Source organism: Jatropha curcas, chromosome 2, assembly GCF_041381405.1.
Source record: "Jatropha curcas cultivar XTBG-Jc1 chromosome 2, XTBG_Jcur_1.0, whole genome shotgun sequence".
NCBI classification, from domain to species: domain Eukaryota; kingdom Viridiplantae; phylum Streptophyta; class Magnoliopsida; order Malpighiales; family Euphorbiaceae; genus Jatropha; species Jatropha curcas.
The window spans coordinates 30,808,178-30,828,725 of record NC_143152.1 but is presented as its reverse complement, the minus strand read 5'-3'; the positions used below and the strand labels follow the sequence as shown (position 1 = coordinate 30,828,725).

The window sequence follows — 20,548 nt, the reverse complement described above, 5'->3', positions numbered from 1 at the left end:
AGCAATAAGCAACCATAATCACATAATGTATTAAATTTTTTTAAAAAAAGGATCTTACCTCAAGGAAGGTTATGCATCATCACATAGTGACAGCACAAATTATATCATATATCTCTAAATAGATGAGCTTCTCATGGGTTGAGGAATCTGAGTGTTAAATTTAATAAAAAAAATTCATAGAGTCTTAAGAATCTGTGAGTAGCCAAGTTGCCGAAGAGTATTTTAATCTGCAAATCATGCTCTGAAATAAGGGAGATTCAAATTATAATCTGGTTAATTTAAACGAAGATGCCTTACCTGTAATCAAGTTAATTCATCGTCAGATTGGGACAGCAGTATTTAGTAGTAAAACTTCTGACAGAATGCCTCTTCACAAGCTGAAGAATATTAATTACTAAAAAAAGCACGTAAACTCCAAGGTTTTGATGTCACTACAGCTTCTCATTCGTCTCTGTCGCTGCATCAGAAACAATCTTCAAAAGTAGGTAAACTCAGAATAAAAGAATGGTAGGTTAACTAACATGAATATAATCTATTCCTTTCTGCTTAAAATGAAATCATAAGAATCTCAAATATAATCTTTACATATTTCCATTATTGCAAAGAAATCATCAACCACGTTCCTGGTTGTATTATTACTGCACAATGCAATCTAAGCATTAGCTAGCTACTAGCTGCATCTCCCTGCATGATAATTCTATAGGTACCTCGCACCTCTAAAATATGCATACAACAACAAAATAATTAGAATAGTTTAACCATTTATCATCTTCAACCCTTCCATTTATATATATCAAAGCCCTGAACTCCAGCAGGCGCATCTATGCAACAATCTAGCATATCAAACCACATACTTTGTTCTATCAAAAATTATGTTGTCAATAATACTACTCTTCAAATAATTCACATTGATTTCTGTGCCACTTTCCACTAAAGGATAAAATTGGTAACTAACAAAAATACTCCATTTGATAGACTTTTATTAATCTTGGTGTTGGAATGGCAAAGTCAAACTGGAGTATTATTATGGGACAAAGGAGTAATATTTTATCAATAGATAAGTCATAAAGGTCCTAAATCCTAAAAATTTGTGTCAATGTCACTCTGGATTGAAGGTTTGTTCCAAGACAAGATAAATTCCAGCTGAAAATCGCGTACCAAAGATCATACTAATATAAGTACCTTTTCATGCCAAATGACTGTACATATTACAATTATAATTCAGTGTCATACATGAATGGTTTTGTCCCCGTCAAATAACAAAATAAAAGCTACATATACACAACTATAACTTAACTACCGCCTTCTATTGTACAGTTTTTGAAGGCATCCCAACCCAAAACCAGAAAGTGGAGATTACACAATTACGATTTCATAATTTTGTACTTCCATGCTTTCTTGGGTCATTTCCAGACACAAATATACCAGATCCTTCAGGCCATAAGGTGTTATATGACGAAATGATGAGAAGAACCTGTATAACTAAAAGATCGTCAATACTGAACCTAGTGTGCATTGCAGAGGCTCACTTTTCCTCTGACTTGAGTTCTCTTCCAAGCAAAAATAGTCCAACAGAGGTAGAAGCGGACAAAAGTGCTGAACAATAAAAGAGCACAAGTAGAGCTCCTCTTAAAGACTGCATCCAGAAAAGTGTGGTAACTGATTAAGAACTTTAAGGGCAATGAAGGGCAATAAAAATCGAATACAGAATTTTGCAAGAACCTTCGCCAGCAGTAAAGCATTGTCATTTGCATACTGCAATGAACTCTCAGGTATGCTTTGAATGCCCTGACCTAGTTCCCATGAAAGAATCCTATATTTCAGAATGATGTTTAAACATATCAGTCATTTTGTTACAAGATAAAATTTGAAATAAAACTTAAAGGTTAAAATGGAATATTTTTACCCAAAAGCAACTGCAATGGCAGCTCCAATGTTGGCTTTCTCAGCTGTGACTGCAACCTGAAGTTCTCCAAACTGCACACAGGATTGAAATTGTCATTAGTTTTATATTAAACGTACCTCCTTTAGATAATGCCCAACAAAGATGGTTTATTATCTACCTTGAAGACTCTTGTTTCTTTCTTTGGTTCTTCATCTGTTGTTGTTGGTATTGGATTTGCAGACAGAAGTTTCCCAGTTCTAATCATTGCTTGTGCTACCTATAAAGGTTCAGTATGAGAAAAGAACTTGTCCACTAATCATAGCATAGTAACTCCTAAATCTTAAATTATGGATAATAAAAGTGAGCATGGCATATCCCTAATTTGTCTTTGTAGCACCTAATAGGAAGTAAAAGATAATTATTTGTTTGAGGAAAGAGGCTGCAGAGAGAGCAAACAAGATTAAGCTTGGCTATTAAGTAGCCTGCAGGCTAAAACAAAATTGAAAACAGAATAAATTTAACAATCTAAAAGCACTTGCCAAAAGCATGTGACCCTTTCCAAGGAGTTATTTCGAATATTTTTTCTGATGTTCTATCCGAACCATAGGAAGTGGACACCTTCACCAGCAATACATATGTCAAGCAAAAAATCATAGTTATCACAATAAGTGGAGTGCAACAGTAAAATAACAGCTAGTTATAAAGTATCAATAAGTCTGAATAGTTTATGGTATTTGGATGGACATCTTGGTATCATCTAATCAGTAATAACATAGGGGCTGCAAGTTCATTGGTTTAAAATTTAAAGAAACGTTTAGGACGCCGCTCAAAAACTGATGCAAGTTAAGACTATATACACAAGCACTATTAATATTGCTACGGTGAATTATTTGATCCCAAGTAGCAATTTATAATTCCAAGTATTATTTCTCTTTCTAAAGAACACGTTATAGGCATTTCTAAAGAAAGCACCATTCCACCTTTCAAATTACAGAAGTTACCTTCTGCATTTCGCCCTGACCATACTGTCCCATTGATTGGAACCTCCTTCCAGCAGATACCAAACGCTTGCCAAATGCTAAATAGGAAAAAGATAAAATTAGCTACAGAACAAAATCTTTAGCATGTATCTAACATCGATTGTGTAAACATCTATTCTTGCCTGCCTTAGCCTTGCTTGTTAAATTACTCTCCAACATAGGGAGCTTGCTAGCTAAATCACGGGAAGTTGATGTGTCAGCCAATTCCCATGCTCGGGAGAGGTTTAACAGGAGCTCTCCCAGCTCTTGACCACACTGAAAGCAAAACCATAGCTATCAGTCCCTTAGTGGTTTCAAACACAAAATGCTTTTATAATTCGTTCTGGACCACAAATGTTAATCAAAATCTAACAACACTTTATTCCAGTTACCAATCACAACCAACCTCATCAATAACTGGTCCATTTGAAAGATCAAAAGCAGCATCATTTAACTACACAAAATATTCAAAAAGGAAAAGGAATTCTCTCAATTCATGAACACAATGAAAAAATAATTAAAAAAAAGCTAAATTTAACATTAATTCACTCACATCAAGTCGAAGATCACGAGGTAATTGTTTAAAATAATCCGATGGAAGATCAAAACTATCCTACAGTTCATAAAACGAGTTCAATTAACAATGCAGATATATATAAATACAATCATTAACAGGTCTATGCAGCGGCGATTACAGTGAGCTGCTGGAGAAGAGATTGAGAGGATTCGTCAAGAGACTGAGAAGAGTCTGATGATTCCGTGAGAGCAAGCAGTGGAACTGTTAGGCGCTTCGACTGGAGTACTTTTCTGGTTTTGACAGAGATTAAAGAGGGATGATGGCCTGAGTTTTGCGGAAGTGAATGGTTTAGAGAGGAAGAGAGTACGGGAAGACGTTGGAGGAGAAGAAGAGATGTCATTTCTTTTTTCTGCAACTGCAATTTTCATTTTTGGTGGTTTTGACGGTTATTGAATTTTATTTGGATTTTGGATATGGTATGGTTGGGCCCACAAAAGAAAATCATTAGTCTTTTCTTGGAAAATTGTATTTTTATTTTTCATTTTTGTAATAGAAATAATATGTTTCATTTATCAACCCGATAATATTATTTAGTCCCTTCATTTCAAGTATATTTTTAATACCTTTTGTGGGTGAAAATTAAATATGAAAGAAAAAAAGAGGTTGGGCCAAATTTGTTTTGGGCTTTAAACAACAATGTATAATGAAGACTCTTATTCTGGCCTGCTTCCAAGTAACAATTTTTAATAGCTAAGGGATGGGAATGAGATCATAAACACGAGCAGTAGAAGAAGGAAAACAAGAAGAAAGGAGAAAGGGTTTGGAGTTCGGTGCTTGGTGCTTTACAAATTTGTGAAATTATTTTGTGATTTAGGTATTTTTAGTGCAAGAAATATCTCTCGTTTCATATGCTGCTCTGTTTATTCTTGAACAATTTTGTTTTTATTATAATAATTCATTCGTCTCCAAGTTTAAAATTTACAATTTTCATGTTTTATAGCTTCTATATTGGAAGATAAATAAACTAATAAATTGAAATTTATTATCTTCTTTGGCTGTGTCATCTTCAATTGTATTTTCTTTCTGGAGCCAGGAAAATTAATTGGTAACAGATTTTTTGGGCATTTGACTGTGACTGTGTATGGCTTCGTCAACTATTTCTACTAGTGTATTAAGAATTCATTTTTCACTACTATTTTGGAAAATGTCAGTTGATCTTTTCTGGGTTTTCCAAATCATTTGTTTGGAATCAAAATACGAGTTTAGATTTTTCCATTCAATTGGTTTGTGTCAATAGATTGATTTTGGCTTTTTAGATATTATTGCTGATTTTCTTCTGTTTAATCTATCTTTCTTTTTTCAGCATGTCTGGAGAAGAGGAAGAAAACGCTTCTGAGCTCAAAATTGGAGATGGTGAGGACATATATATACGTTTTAATTTTTGAAGGGAAGAACATGAAAGGGAAATAGGAATTTAACAATAAGGAAGCATTGTGAATGAGATTGAGATGTTGTGTATGGGACTAACTGATAATAGGGTAATTTCAAAGGAGTAATTATGTATTGCAGTTACATATAAAATAAATAAATTATGCACATTAAATTGTTAAATCATTTATACAGGCATTGTTAAATAAGATTAAATGTTTCTATACACTAGTAGGATCCTCAAAGTGAAACTGGAATAACAATTGAACCAACTGTGATTGATATGTAAAAAATTAATTGAACGTTGAATATCAGACAAAATAGATAATCACTTCAAGCTAAATTAATCGAAATTTTTTATTTTGCACTATGTACTCATCATCACAACCTTGGAAAAAGCAAAGCTTTACGAGTTATAGGTGTTTTGTGCCATTATGAGAAAGTTATTTTTGGTTTTTGAGTATTGAGCTTTTGATTTTAGTTCAATTTGTTTGGGTTGATTACTTGAGGTGCTGTTTTGACACTCCTATGATGATGGATTTTGCCCTCCTTTTCCCAGAGTTTTTGAAGGCCAAGTGCTTGATGAACTGTGAAGTAGCATTAATTCTTGAACATAAATATGAACAGCTTCAGCAGATGTCAGACGATCCAATGAACCAAGTCTCTCAGTAAGTAAAAGATGGCTTATTCACTGGTGCAGTTTTCAGGGTATTATTTATACATTCAGAAAATTGGCTCAAGTCTACCTAATGGATTAGGCTTGCTAACAGAAAACAGTTGCAGAGTTGCATTTTCAAGCTTACAACTGTGGTTGTCTTAATGATACCATCTCTATACTACTGGCTTGCGTTACTCAACATTATTTTTCTTGCCAAATGAGGTGAAAATTGTGTTCTTTTTTCAGGGTATTTGAGAAGTCCCTGCAGTACGTGAAGCGCTTCAGCCGATATAAAAATCCTGATGCTGTCAGACAAGTTCGAGAGTATCCATGAACTTTGTTGAAATGATAACAGATCCCTAACAAATCTAACTAGGTCATTTTGTTTATGCTTTGTTAGAAATGATCTTTCTTCATATCATGCATCTGTTATGTCTTACCTAATGTACTAAATTGACTTTGCATGAGAAAAACGGTGTTAATGACCAAAGTTTTTGATAAAAAGCGAGCCTGTCTTTTAGTTTTCTTGTTTTGTTCGGTTCCCTTTGTTAGTTATCATATGAATATTAATAAAATGTGAAACTTAACCAATTCACAGAATTCTTAGCCGATACCAATTGGCTGAATTTGAGGTAAAGTGTAACCCTCTAACAGAAATTGGGAAGTTTGATCTGAAAGTTATAAACTATTAATCTTTGCTAAATATTGTGCAGCTATGTGTTCTTGGCAATCTTTGCCCTGAAACTGTGGAGGAAGCTATTGCTATGGTTCCTTCTATCAAGGTATACTTGATAAAAATCCTGGCCTCCTGAGCCTGTTGTTTAGCTTGATTCTGTGGTTTTAATAGAATAGATATTTCTGGGCACAAATAATATATGTCACAAGATGCATGCATCTTGTTTAGTTGCTAGCATGGCAAATAAGTGAAGCCCAACCGCACCATTATCTCTGCTATAATGGCTTCATATTACAAAAGGATAAAATCATCTCTCTACTTTTGGGATCTCCATATTAGCTATTTATTTACCATGTCATTTCTTGCAATGCTTATTAATGGAATGTGTTTGTTATGCAGACAAAAGGACGGGCTCATGATGATGAGGCAATTGAAAAAATGCTGAATGATCTGTCATTGATCAAGAAATTTGAATAGCAGCTACAATATCTTATTTTGATGGGAATTCATGATGCGTTCATGGAGAGATGTTTAACAGCATCTAAATCTAAAAATCAAGCATACCAAATGATTCGTACATCCATTGGTATGACTATGGAATCATGTATGAATTATAAGTTCTGATACTATTGCAGAAAGAAAATGATATTAGTTAGTAATTTTAGAAATGTGCTGAGGTTGTATTTATTTCTTTTTGTATTTTCTTTATCGTTGTTTTATGATGTATGATAATAACAGAGTCGATTTCGATTGCATCAGATATTTTCACAAATGCTGTTCACCAATGTTAAATAATCAGGCTAGGGTTTGTTTAAATGTCATGTCGTAGAGCTATTAATGACGAGTTGTTTAAACAAGAAGTTTGCCCCAAGGCTGAAGATAAAAAACAAGCATTGTTTGATGAGTCCTTAGCTGTCACCCCGTAGGCCAAGCATTTTTTAGCAACAGAAAAACCATAAAATGACCAATCTAATCTTAAAACCATTTTCTGCGAGATTGAAATTTGGACTGATCTTCCTGATTTCAGACCATTTCAAGACCGGAATTCGCAAGCAAGTTTCAATCCTAGCTTCTTTTGGTCTGATTACGACTAAATTGTAAAATCTGAACATTTGAGGATGTTTACTCTGCAATTCCACAAACATACAGTTGATTTAACAGTGAATCCGCTGTATTAATAACAAAAGTACATGAAATGAAACAAATGAACTAAATTAGGAATCATTAGTTAATTGCTCTGTTTATAACTCTAGTTCACTACTATCATACTAAGAGAACACTAAAAGAGAGGAAATCACACAACCTATGGTTGACATGGCATTTGGAATTAGTCCCAAGTACAAGGTGCAACAATGGCAACAACCAAAGTCAAATCTCAAATCAATTATAAAGAGTAATATATAATCCCCTAACTAATACGGAACTCGAGGTGCACTTCCTCTGTAAAATTTCAGGAAGAAGCACATTTGAGAATTTCTTTTTGCATAATTTTGTTTTTAGGTAATGTTAACTTCCAACTTTCGCGACCTTTCTTTGCTCAATTTGGCCAGTCAATGGGCATTGCATCTCTGTCCAGCTAATGGGAACCATTGTGGCACCTACAGCAAACACCAAAAAAACAAACAAATTCATCTGTTATACAAAGCAGATAATGTGCTAGAGAATGTTTCAAGCCAAAATAACCCACCGAAAAAACTGTTATAACATTTAAAAAAGCACGGCCAATGCAGACTTGGTTCTCTTCCTTAACCACTATGACAGTTGCAGAATCAGAGAATTTTCCCCTTTTAGAAGCATTGGGTCTAGGTGTTGAATGTCTATATAATAATAGATACAATTTTTTACTAGATAGTAGTTTTTTCTTCTGTTTTCTTCATATTATATAATTTTTAAAAAAATTGAAATGAAGCAAAAACCTACAAAATCAACACATTTTAAAGATTACACATTATCAACGATTCCTTTTTCATACAAATAAGTATAATTTGCATTTTATTCAAACAAGTAACTAGTACTGTTGAAATAATCCTAAATCTGTGAGTAGAATTTCAGAAAAAAATTTAGGACTTCCAAGTTGAAGAACCAACATAAAAATCAAAAATTGAAGACTGACAAGACTCTGAAACCCATTTTGAGTCTTTTCTTTACCAATTTCAATATGGAAATTATTCAGTACAGAGTCTTGTAGAGTTTAAAAAAAAAAAAAAAATACAAAAAAGTAAAACCCAAGTTAGAACAAACAAGTTTACCTGCTGTGCTATCTGCAGATACAACACCTAACTCATTCTTTGCAGTAGAAAGATAATAAGCCCGTGCATCCCCAATAGACAACTGGTTAGGGCATTGTGTCAAGAAAATTCAGTAATAACTTAACTTTAAATGTTGAGGCAAATAACAAACTGATGTACTTTCAAATAAGCATGCATTCAAGAACAATCATAAAAAGTGCGCTCAAATTCACGACTTTACATGAGTTTATCATCAATTAGCTTTCAAAGTGATCACATCTAATACTGCCATTAGTATAAATGCATTGATACATATCTCAAAACAATATAAAAAACTACAAGAACAAAGGATACCACTAGAGCTTTGACAATGTCGCCAGGGCGAAATGATAAATGCATATCCACTTTGTCAATCTCAGTTGCCCTTACATCTTGTTGCCTGTTAAAGTAAAGACTTTAAGTTACACACAATCAATTTCCTAAAATATGCCTGCCATGCTAACACTGACGAAGTGGCTGTTAGGTGAAAAAGAAGACTGGATGATGCAATCATTCTACTCTCTAAAGAGAATGAAGATTGCTAAAAGATCTGCAGTTTAAATTGCAGTTTTTATTTGCAAAATTTGCTAACTACACATGAATGAGATAGTGCTTCATTTAAGAGACAAAACTAAATTAGTACCTAATAATGCCAGTGAACTTTTCTCGTACAGACTTGGAACCAACACACATAATATCAGCTGAAGCCATTTTAGCCATCACTTTAGTAACCTATCCAAATCAAAAGACCAAAATAAGATCTACTTATTTCTAAACAAACCTCATAAACAATAAAAGAGCAGCAGCTTTCATACAAGGCAGATGAATTTCATTGAAGCAATTAAACATCAGGACCAAGGATGTAGAATATTAAAAGCGGAAAAAAAAAAAAAATCAAACCACATAGAAGATGCTGAACAGTCAAAAGAAAGGTAGAAACTCAGATATATAGTTATTTTAAGATGACAATAACGGATATGTCCACTGCAAGCCAAAACAGAAATGAGACTCAAATAGGTCAATGAAGAAATAGAAGAGCAAAAATATAATAAAAGCCAAATACAAAAGCCCCAAAAGACTAGCCAGATAACCAGTTTAGATGCCAAAGAAAAATAATATAAAAGAGTAACGGAAAAAAAAAAAACGATCAATGAGAAACTCACTCGGGCAAGAACAACAGAACCAGGCTCTGGAACAGCACCGTGAGCCTTGTGTCCAACTACTTCCACAGTTGGTCTCTGAAATGATAAGAATCATCATTACAATAATAAGGCAAAACACACCCAGACATACAAGATATGCACTTGAGCAAAATTAAAAGTATAAAGTTCAAAAACTTGCGAATCTGTGTCTGCTTCCACATCAGCTAAATGTGCCATAAAACAGAGTATCCAACATTAACCCTTGCATCAATCTATACAGCCCTCCAGAAAAACCAGTTAAGTGCATTATCACATTCAGAACAATAAGGCAAGGTCAAGGCACAAACTTTGCTTCCATTTCATTAAATTATTGATGAAATAACTAGCCCAGTTCAACTTCTCAACATCCCAAATACGAACTTTGCTTTATTTCTACATTTCTAGATGTCCTAAGCAATGAACAAATAACCAAAACCCTAAATCTTTTCTTAATAATTACAAATTTTTTCCTTCCCGACTTTTCTCTTTCCCACGCCAATCAAAATAATTCAATTTCTCATCTCTCTATTGCATTATGTAAAAGAGCAACTGAAATAAACCCTAAGAAAAGCCCTAGAACCTGTTCGGGAGAGTCGGGGGAAGGTGATAGACTGCGGCGGAAACCAGTAAGGGAAGAATAGACATACAGGATGTCAGTGTTGCGATAAGGTGCCACGTAAGCACCTTTGCCTGGTTTGAGTTCACTTGCTTTACCTAACACCTCTCCTGGTGTTACCATCTCTTCTTTCTCTCCTTGCATTCCTTTCCCGTATTCCATCTCTCTCTGTTTCTGGGTTTCTCCTAAGATAGGCGCTGCAGTTGCCATCAAAGTTGTCTAAAATTCTCGTAAAGAAAGATAAAAAAAAAAGAAAAAGAAAAGGACCAGTAAATTTCCAAGGAAAATTACTATTACATCCCTTCTAAATCACTTGTTTAAAAATATACTACTTGTAACCCCTGATGTTTGATTTCGTCGACTATTTAATCCCTCAGTAAGTTGACTGGATTTTTTTACAGTTAAATGTCCTGTGAAAAAGTGAAAACAGTGAGTATATTTTCGTTTGTTCACATGACATTTAACAAAAAAAAAAAAAAAAAAAATTACAAAAAAGTAAATTAAAAAGTTATTTTCTCCACCGGAAGTAAATATTAGAAATGAATTATTTCTAAAAAAAACAAGGATGGAATGATTATTTGGCATAAAATGGTGAGCAATAGTAATTTTTCAAATATCTATTGAGTCCAGTTGTCGTGTCCTTTTAATTAAACATTATAAAAATTAAGATTATCTAACAATAATGATTTGTTGCATAGGGATTTACTTATCATGACCCGGGTCAATGATCTCTTCTAAAGATTAAATCAATAAAAATAAAATTTTTGTTAAAAATATGATTTTATTTATGATACACTGATTTGGTCTAAGTAAATACTTTCATGTCGGAGACACGTACTTAAAAAATATAGATGAATTATTAATTAAATAAAAGAAATGAAAAAGGATAACACAGACACTTTCACACTTAATTACTCATGTAATATTTGGTAAAAAAAAGCATAGTACAATATGAAAGAGTTGAAAAGGGCTCATTTCTTAATTAGCCTTTCAACTTTATTTCCATCACATAAAAACACTCACTCCATTCACTTGCCTTGATGACTAAGAAGGTATACAAAATCAGCATTATCATCAGGAGTAAATTTTGAACCTTTACTCCAATACTGACATCCAGTCCCATCTCTAGATGAAGACTGATAAGCAATACAAGTGCAATTTCCCCAACATTTGGCATGACAATCACTAACACCCAAACTCAAATCAGAATCATAATAAAAGAACCTCTCATCATTCTCAACATATGCTCTCTTTGGCACAAACACATCCAGATCATTCCTGCACTTGTTAGGCTTTTCTGTTAAACAAACTGCAGATGAATTAAACCCGTTCTGGCACGGTCCGACAGATTCGAATATCCAAGTACTATAATCACCTCTCTTATCCAAAGTGAAAACTTCAATTTCACCAATTGTGTCGAAACTCCATCTAGATAAAACTGACTTGTTTTTAACAGAATAGGAGAAGTACTTCTCATCCTCATTTTCAAAAAACCTGAAGTCATAAATATCATTTCTTTTAGTCAGTTGAGGTGCTAATTCAAAGCTCCCATTTACCCAAACCCCACTTGACCAATAACGACTATCTCGCCTCCAAATAATTAGCTGGTTAGCTCCATTTGGGTCTAACCCAAGCCTGAAGGCTCCAGGAGAAGGATTTTTTTCACTTAACCAAGATGTAAGTGTCCAATTCTTACCAGTCTTTAAATTCATTCCTAATTTCATTCCAGGCAAGAATATATTATGTGGGTAATCAAAACTCTGCCAAATAACAGATCCTGTAAAGCCGTCAGAATTAACCTGTCGAACAACTAGATTTCCTGAATCTAGCAGAGTAACAGTAAAATTGCCACCTGATATATTCTTTTCAGCCATATCAGGATTTATAACTATCAGCCCACCTTGTTGGAATGTAATTTTTAATTTGCCATCTTTATCAATGGTTAAAGCTCCTGATGAATCAGGAACTGGGTTTTGGCGGTTGGCTACCCAGACTGAGTAATATGGTATTTGGTTAAACCATATTCCCAAATGGCGAGGACCTGAAGGACCAAGATCAGGTGAATATCCTGGGTTTGGGTTAAAGAATCCTAGCTTGAAGACCCCTCCAGCAGAAATTAGCTGCTCCCAGTCGCGAAGCTGCTCGCCTTGTCTGAGTGTATCAGTTTCAGCATTGGAAATGTAGTTCAAAGAAAGAAAGATAAAAATGAAAGCACTGAGAATGAAACTCGCATAAGCCATGATATAAATATGTAGTACTAAATGGTCTCCTTTCTTGATTATGTGAAAGCTTCTGTATTTATAACCACAATTTCATAGTGCCCACTTAAATAGCAATCGGAAGTCAACATTTACCAGTTGAATAATCAGCTACTTCTTGGAATAAAACCCATTTTTTGAACACTAAAATTTATAATGATGTTTTAGTTCTTCATTTGTGGATACACTATCATTTCACAACTAAATGCAAATGCTAGATCAAATGAATTTTGCTCCCTCCAAAAATGATTAAATCTCTTCAATTCTGAAAAAAAAAAAAAAAAAAAAAAGATAATGAACAGAGTACTATTATAAACCGAGGTCCAAGACAAAAAGTGATTTAAAAGTTTATTTTGAGATGATATTGATGTATGTTCGTGGTCATGGATGTTGGAAATTAAGGTCCTACAGCTAGGTGATTTTTCCATGTATCATTGACTAATTGCAATTAAGGATTAGGAAGACCAAAGAATTCCGGTTGTTGACATTGAAAAGTAAACTATTGTGTACGTTAACGCAATTCTGGAAGTAGAGTTCCAATTCATCAGGTTGAAACTTATTTATGGTTTATTTACAATTTAGATTTCAAGGTAAATATTAGAGGAAGTTAGGGCTTTAGACTCCCATAACCCTGTTTTGTTTCAAACAAATTCTAAGCTAATAAGGGATTTGGCGTAATTACTGTCATTTTTATAAGTTTTCCTTCGAATTTCAATTTTTTTAATATAAAAGGAAAAAAAAAAAAAAAAAAAAAAAAAAAGAAGTTATGAATGGTGGGTAGCCATCAATCAATTGATATGCGAATTGAAGTTTCCCCTTATAGTCAGAGTCCAAACTCACGTGGAATAGAGATTAGACTAAAGATCCAACCTTCATCGCCCCATGCTCAAGTGGTTGGACTAAGCCTATTGGGAGTAGTACCCAAGTTTGAATATTGGATCATATATCATATCTTTCCAATCTACGGTAATTGAACAAAAACATTGAACAAAAACAAAATTTTCAAATACTGCAGTATAACTTTCTACTGATTTCCAACATTACAAGTGAAAGAAAATCATTTTCTCTGATAAATCATTTTCTGCAAAATAAATGAACTAAAATTTGAAATGAGTAACCAATTCAAATTACTTGCAGTTCATTATTAATTAGCCAACACTGCTAAGCAAACTTGTGAGAATTGGGAAAGCTGATCTTGCAACTACATTGAATGGCATTGAATATGATGCTTCCCTTGGCTCATCTGCCATCCTGCATTGATTTCCTCACCTATTGACCTGCCTACAGAAACCTTTTTATATCTCATTACCAAATTAAATTATTTTTTTCACTGTGATTAACCATTAGCTTCTACTATAAAAATTTGATCTAGTTCATCCAGCGGACTCTATGTATGAATCTCTTTCATATAAATATTGTTAAAATCATGGTAATATTTTATCTTCTGGGAAAGAGATGCTGACTTAAATAGAATAAATCGGGTTTTTAGGTTAACAGACCGCGATTGAGTCGCTGTCAATCCGGGACCAAACTGCCATGGTCTGCAAGAAGAGAAGCTTTATATCAATAGAAGGAATGACATAAATTTGAAGACATAAACTAAACTTCCTGTTATAAGAAGCTAGAAAAACAAGAAATTGCCGTTACACATGCATTACAAAGCAGCTAGTAATAAATCCAAAACATTGCTATTTCCATCCATGTTTATGCTATGTTTTTTGTCTACATTCTTTAGAACTCAATGGACACATTCTTTCCTTTCTCACAGAAACAAAAATTTGACTGAGCTAGCAAAAACAAGAATGGAAATAGCACAACTATAATTACATATTAAAGAATTATAATAAAAGACGATGATGATTTGTGATCTTAAGGGCACAGAGGATTATTCCCCGGGCCACCATAGTAAAAATATGTTCCCCATTGATTATTGTAGGAGTTCTTGATGTTGTAACAGTTTGTGTTCTCAGCTAGGATTGATATATCTTGGGCTGAGCTAAGGCTGTTATCGGAGTCGACGATCTCCAGGTTTCTAAAATAGCTTGCTTTTCCGAACCCCTCTTCCGCAAAGTGGCCGGAGCCCATCTGAGTCGAAGTGTGCCGGCCGTTGGCTCTTGAATTCACCACTTCACCACCCCACTCCACCATGGTGGCATGGTTAGCTAAGTGTGTAAATAGCTCTGCTGGCCAATATCCTACTAGGGTATTGTCACCAAATCCCATCCACCAATTTCCTAATTTGGGGTCCTAATTAATAATTTCACGAAAGAAAGGACTAAATTAAAATTTTTGTATCCATAAGTTGATTGCATATGTTTCGTACGCCATAATAGAATGTAATGAAAAGCATTTCTAATTCATTTATTTTTATGTTTCACCTTCCAAATGAGGATAGTAATATCAAATTGATTGCCTTCAAATGACGATACAGGAGAAATTGCAGCTCCAATGGCTATTCTACTATTTGTTTGCACGAATCCTGCACATAGAAGATTGTAGCATCCTGTTGCTTGGTATGAATCACTCTGCAAAACGAAAATAGATTTATGGATGAAATCAAATATGCGGTATATATAGATAAAAATATTCGCTTATCGGGAAAAAATCAATATATTTTATAAAGTTAAATAAATTTAGAGAAAGAGAAGTATTATTTTTTTAATATTTAAATCTAAACAATTAGTTTCTTGTAATTAATTTAGGGGGAAAATGTCCAATTTTGCATATAATGACTAAAATGATGGATACCTATATTCTGATAAGGCTGTTCTTTAGAGTACATGTTAATGCATCAATTTGCAAGCAAGAAATGAAATTATTATACAGTCCCCACAACACCCACCACATTAATCATCATATTAATCACTGTACTTCAAAAGGGACTTTTTGGGAAAGCCCATGCTTCTTTTTTGTTACCATTGTAGATTAGATTTTACTTTGGTGACATTCAAACTGACATTAAATTTATTTATAGGTTAGGATTATATTTGAAAAATATTAAAAAATTTTCAAAGCTGCAATCCACAATTTTCTTTATAAATTGAACTAATCATTTTCTAGATAATCTTAAATTTACCCTCAGACTAAATTATGGACTTATAGACTTGCAAAAATTTAATTAATATAGTTATAATAATTATAATTTTTACTTTTTTTTTTTTACTAATATACCCTTATGTAAAGACTAGACAAAGCTAGCAAAGCCCCCGTACATGCCCTAGAAATTTACCTAAGCAAATACTATGTAAAATCCTCAAGCCCACACCCTAAAATTGACTCGTAGGAGTTTAGTAGGAATCATACCCTTTGATGGGCACTGAAACTTACTTATGAAAAGCTATGAAAAGTGCATTGCAATAATTAGTTGTATCCTATTATTTTGCCCTTGGGTGCTATAATTAAAGACTAGAGCCAAAATGGGTTAACTTCACTTTACCTCATTGTTTTATGAAAGATTCATAAATTTTTGAGTAACTTTTGTTGGGGAAATTGGAAATGGTTAGGATATAGTCTTATCAAATTATGCTTAAGGTTTATTCTTTCAACAATAATTTTTTAAGCAACTTTTAGTATTTTGATCGATCAAAACGCTAAAAGCTATTTTTTTATAGTGTTTGATAACATAATATTTGAACTAATTTTTAGATATTAATACAGCATTTTATAAAAGGTTAACCCAGTAACGTTTAGTTTGAACTATTTTATGAAATGCTACTCAAAAAACTAAATTTACTAAAACAGCTAACAGTTATTAAAACATGAGCCAACTTTAATTTTCATTCTTGATTCCAAACTAATTATTTTTTAATTTTAATGTTGGGAAGTTCTAGTGAGGGCTTTGATGTAATTGTATTATAGTTAAAATTATTTTCTAATTTATTGGAAATTGGAGCAAACTCATAGATAACTGATAACATACAACTTACAAGAGAATTCCAAACCTATGAGAAGTTGACTTTGACCTTATGCCCTCTAATTAGGGAAATCAAAATAGGTATCAAGAAATGGAAGCAACTAGCACATGATTATTCCAAAGAATAATTCCACTGTGTTAAAATATAAATATAATCATATATTTTTAAATTAAATTTTATTTTATATACTTAATTAATTGCAATTTAAGGTATTAATTTAATAACAAAAATAATAAATTAAGCAAGAGAGATCTTACTGTCCAATAAGTAAACAATCTGGGCCTGCTGTCACCATAAAGCTCCGGACTGACCTGACTAGTAGAATAATCACAACTTCAGAAAATCCCACTAATAAATTATATTAATTAATAAATATCTGTCTTAAAAATATATTTAAATTTAAATACCTCATTTATCTCATTTTGTTTACAGAGTTTTGATAAAATACGTATATTAAAATTTTAGTTAATAAAAGTTATTTTGCCTTTTTTACTTTTAACTCATTAAGATATTAATAAAAAGACTTTTATTTAATGAATGATCATAAATGTTATAATGAAAAAACTAATTATTTATATGCATAAATTTAGAAATTTTATAAATATTTTAAAATATTTAAAAAATAATAATAAATAAACAAAACGGAACAGAGGAAGTAATGTTTATTAACCTATTCCTTTCAAGAAATTAGTATAAAAAACTCCAAAATAATATCTTGTAACTTGTAAGAATCTTTGATTTTGATAAAAAATAATTAATTGTTTATTAGCATAAATTAATTTATAATTATGATTGTGATTAAAAAATAGGGAGAGTATGGGATTGTGTGCATGCAAGGACAGGAAATGGAAGAGGTACCTGCCATCCAGCTTCTATGCTGTTGAGATCTGAGCCGTCGAATGATCCCGATAGAACCCAGATCTGAGAGAGGCTAAACTCGTTGACCACTTGGATCGAAGGGTCCCACACGCTTATAGTTGCTTTGGCGCCGTACACTTCCTGTGATGTTCCAGTATATGCGATCGCATGCTACGAAATATGCACACATCAAGCTCTTGTATTTATTGATAAAAATGAACAGTCAAAGATAATACATAAATGTAACACGAGTTCCAAGGATTAAAATATTTGTGGGCCCCATTTAGGAAAACTATTTATCGAACGGCTAGGATATTGTGGAGTTAAATAGATATAGAATCTGACTTCATTGCATATAATTCTCAGTTGCAGAAGAACATGATTGAAATGAAAATGAATTAATTTCTTGCGGTATCAAAATGAACTAATTCATTTCTTCAAAGTTAAGGCTTATTTATGACTTTATATATGCAGTCAACATTTATTTAGTGATTGTTTTCCCACTATTTAATACTTTGTTCTATTTTATTAAATTTGACAGTTTTCGACTTTATACAATAATCAAGAAAATAATCGAACAACCTTGATTCAATGGAGAAAAAATTAAATAAATAAAATGATATATAATAATTTTTATTTTGACAAAAAGACTGTTAATAGAGTGAACATCTAGTCAATTCGATTTAAATCAAAATAAATGAGTGAAAATTGAATAAATTAATTTTTTTAAAAATAAAATTGAATCCAACTAAATATAGTTTGTAGAACTAAATTAAATTATTTTAGTTTAATTTTTATTCAAATTTAAACTTATTTTTTTAATTGTAAACAAATTAAAAAAATGAATAAAATATAATAATAATTAAATCAAATCAAATTGATTTCTCAACCCTAGCTTTTAATGTTAAAGATTGCAAAGTTAGAAAGAAGGGGAGATCAGAAAAGGAAAGCACACCTCATGACCATTCCCACTAACAACATCAGGCGCATCGGAGCGTCGAGCAAGAGATATAGATCGTTGTTTTTTCCCAAAGTCAAACAAAGACTTTGATCTCAGAACGTCATGAACTGTACTCCGCCGTATTGGAACAGTACCTTTAGGGCACCTAGTCCCATTTTTATGCCACATTTGCCATGCACCTTTCTCTCCTTCATTCTTCACTGTCTTTGGCTCTCTCATCTCATCTTCTTTAATTACTTTCAATTTAGGCATTTCTGATGGAACTCTCTAATTAAATCATCATGAAAAAATATTAATTAGTTAATTAATTATATAAATTAATTTATATAATATAAAGAGAGAGAGAGAGTCTACTTTACTCTTAAGTTTTATAAATTATTATTATTATTAATAATTATAAATAGGTACACCCTTTTTGGAGGAAAAGACAGTGACAAATAAATGAAGCCAAACAAACCCTTTTCACTGGAGTTAACAAATATCACATATCATTTGCAGAAAGCAAGAAATGAAAAGTAATTATTTCTAATTGACAAAACCTAGCTAAGAGGGGCTAAATATTTATATTATCTAAATAAGGGATCTTCCATATATTATTTCAAAATTAAAAAGTTGATGAAATTTTAAATATAGTCTAAAGAAATTAATCAACAAAAGATTTTTAAGAAAAAGAGAGAGAAATATTCTTGAATTTATGTGTGTTTTTAAGGGTTGGTACCTGAATCTTGTGATTCTTTAAAAGAGGGTGGTCTAAAGCTGGTTGTCTTCTTTTATGAACACAATCTATGATATCTCCATCTGGGCTCTGAAATACAACAAAAAGAAACCATATAAGATATATAAAGCAAAGAATCCAATACATATACATATATATATATATATATATATATATATGCAAAGCTATGTATATGCATACCTCTATGATCATAACAGGAGGCTTGTTAATCTTGTCCAAGTGCCTCTGAATCCTTTCAAGTCTCAAGCTACTTACTGGTCTATAATTTGTGTAGTTTAAACCGCAAACAACACTTAAATTTTCCAAGAAAAGAAGAGGAGCAAGAAAAAGAAGAGCGATAGCTTGAAACCTTCTCTTTCTTGCTGTAAAACCCATTTTTCATTCAGTCTCTAGAAAGTTATCTGAGAAAAGGGGAAAATGAACATAAAGGAAGAAAGAAACTAAGGCACCATTGCTAGCAAAAAACAGTACAGAACAAGAGAAAAAAAAATCTGACTTCTTTCTTCTTGATATCACTACAGCACCAAAAACCCAAGAAAATGACTCCTTTCTCTCTCTTTTTCTTGATTTAATGGTAGGAAAGGAAGGTGGGTGAAGAGAGTTTAATTAAACCTGCAGGAAGGCCCCCATTAAAGAAATTTACTATCAAGATCATCATAATTTCCTGTTGCATTGGATTCATATAATATATATAACAGTGAAGAGAAGTTTTAAATTTCTTTTTGTTCCTTTGGAATTGCACCCAAAGGCTAATAGAGAGAAAGGGAGAACAAAAAAAAAAAAAAAAACTTCAAAGCACTATAAAAACCCAAACCTACCCAACTATACAACTCCCCTTTTATTACACTCCTTCAATGTCGTATCTGCCACCATATAACTTTGCCATTAATATATTTTTTATTTTTCATTTTTTATTTTTGGTTTTTATATATAGCTAAGCTTTAGCTAGCTTTCTTTCCTTCTCAGACTTTCCATTCCTTTTTTAACCTTTTTTAAACTCCAAGTAGCACTCAATTGGTATGCTTTCTATGCTTTGGTGTTGCCACATGGCATGTCTTTCACTTTTTCTTATCTCTCTTTACCTAATTACTTCCATTTGCTATTCGAATATGATATGTTACCCTCTCTTTCAACATGAAATTTAATTTTTAGATTACATTTTAAATCTTTATTTTATGGTTTGGATCTTGTTAGATATGGTAATAAATAATAAGATACACAAATGCGACGTTGCTTCTTTTTGTTTAAAAAATTCTGAATTTTTTTTCTCAACTTTTAGTTTCGGAATTAATGATTTATTATATGTCATCCGATCGGATAAATAAATATAATACGATATGTAAAAATTAAAGATTTTGATCGGAAAAATAAATTTAATATTATGTACGGAAATTTATCCATAACCCCATATTTCACAACAAAACAAAAAGAAAATTCCCTTTTAACTTAATTAAATGACATAATCCAATTTGAGAATTTCTAATGAAAGCAAAATAGAATTTATCCAATTGGAATACACAAATATTTCTTTGACACATCATACATTTAATATGTGTGTGTAAAAAGAAAGATAA

The 20,548-nt window shown here is 32.3% G+C and overlaps 5 protein-coding genes across 6 annotated transcripts; 1 reads left to right on the top strand and 4 right to left on the bottom strand.

Moving 5' to 3' along the window:
* Nucleotides 1-1,137: 1,137 nt before the first annotated feature.
* Nucleotides 1,138-3,862, bottom strand: LOC105647870 (LOW protein: ammonium transporter 1-like protein). 2 transcript variants are annotated; one of them, XM_037640220.2, is made up of 9 exons: nt 3,600-3,860; nt 3,458-3,517; nt 3,311-3,358; nt 3,048-3,180; nt 2,887-2,963; nt 2,064-2,162; nt 1,907-1,977; nt 1,723-1,813; nt 1,138-1,636 (listed from the first exon to the last, which is right to left on the bottom strand). In XM_037640220.2, the coding sequence occupies exons 1-9, from the start codon at nt 3,819-3,821 to the stop codon at nt 1,526-1,528; spliced, it is 912 nt and encodes a 303-aa protein (XP_037496148.1). In that variant the 5' UTR covers nt 3,822-3,860; the 3' UTR covers nt 1,138-1,525. The 2 variants fall into 2 exon arrangements, with proteins under 2 accessions (XP_037496148.1, XP_037496149.1); XM_037640221.2 differs by lacking the exons at nt 3,311-3,358; nt 3,458-3,517 and having other exon boundaries at nt 3,600-3,862.
* A 292-nt stretch (nt 3,863-4,154) lies between these two features.
* On the top strand, nt 4,155-6,851 carry NRPB4 (RNA polymerase II, Rpb4, core protein). The gene is made up of 7 exons (XM_012233994.4): nt 4,155-4,295; nt 4,785-4,834; nt 5,409-5,517; nt 5,754-5,831; nt 6,106-6,139; nt 6,221-6,289; nt 6,583-6,851. The coding sequence occupies exons 2-7, from the start codon at nt 4,786-4,788 to the stop codon at nt 6,658-6,660; spliced, it is 417 nt and encodes a 138-aa protein (XP_012089384.1). The 5' UTR covers nt 4,155-4,295; nt 4,785; the 3' UTR covers nt 6,661-6,851.
* A 528-nt stretch (nt 6,852-7,379) lies between these two features.
* Nucleotides 7,380-10,482, bottom strand: LOC119370976 (Nucleic acid-binding, OB-fold-like protein). The gene is made up of 6 exons (XM_037640222.2): nt 10,212-10,482; nt 9,614-9,688; nt 9,094-9,182; nt 8,766-8,850; nt 8,433-8,514; nt 7,380-7,781 (listed from the first exon to the last, which is right to left on the bottom strand). Exons 1-6 carry the CDS (start codon nt 10,455-10,457, stop codon nt 7,690-7,692), a joined length of 669 nt encoding a protein of 222 aa, XP_037496150.1. The 5' UTR covers nt 10,458-10,482; the 3' UTR covers nt 7,380-7,689.
* Nucleotides 10,483-11,146: 664 nt separating this feature from the next.
* Nucleotides 11,147-12,541, bottom strand: LOC105647871 (Curculin-like (mannose-binding) lectin family protein). Its single transcript, XM_012234095.2, has one exon. The coding sequence runs from the start codon at nt 12,485-12,487 to the stop codon at nt 11,276-11,278; it is 1,212 nt and encodes a 403-aa protein (XP_012089485.1). The 5' UTR covers nt 12,488-12,541; the 3' UTR covers nt 11,147-11,275.
* A 1,549-nt stretch (nt 12,542-14,090) lies between these two features.
* On the bottom strand, nt 14,091-19,771 carry LOC105647773 (carboxyl-terminal peptidase (DUF239)). Its single transcript, XM_012233995.4, has 7 exons — nt 19,155-19,771; nt 18,957-19,043; nt 18,233-18,505; nt 17,278-17,448; nt 16,677-16,730; nt 14,884-15,030; nt 14,091-14,752 (listed from the first exon to the last, which is right to left on the bottom strand). The coding sequence occupies exons 1-7, from the start codon at nt 19,347-19,349 to the stop codon at nt 14,375-14,377; spliced, it is 1,305 nt and encodes a 434-aa protein (XP_012089385.1). The 5' UTR covers nt 19,350-19,771; the 3' UTR covers nt 14,091-14,374.
* Nucleotides 19,772-20,548: the final 777 nt, after the last annotated feature.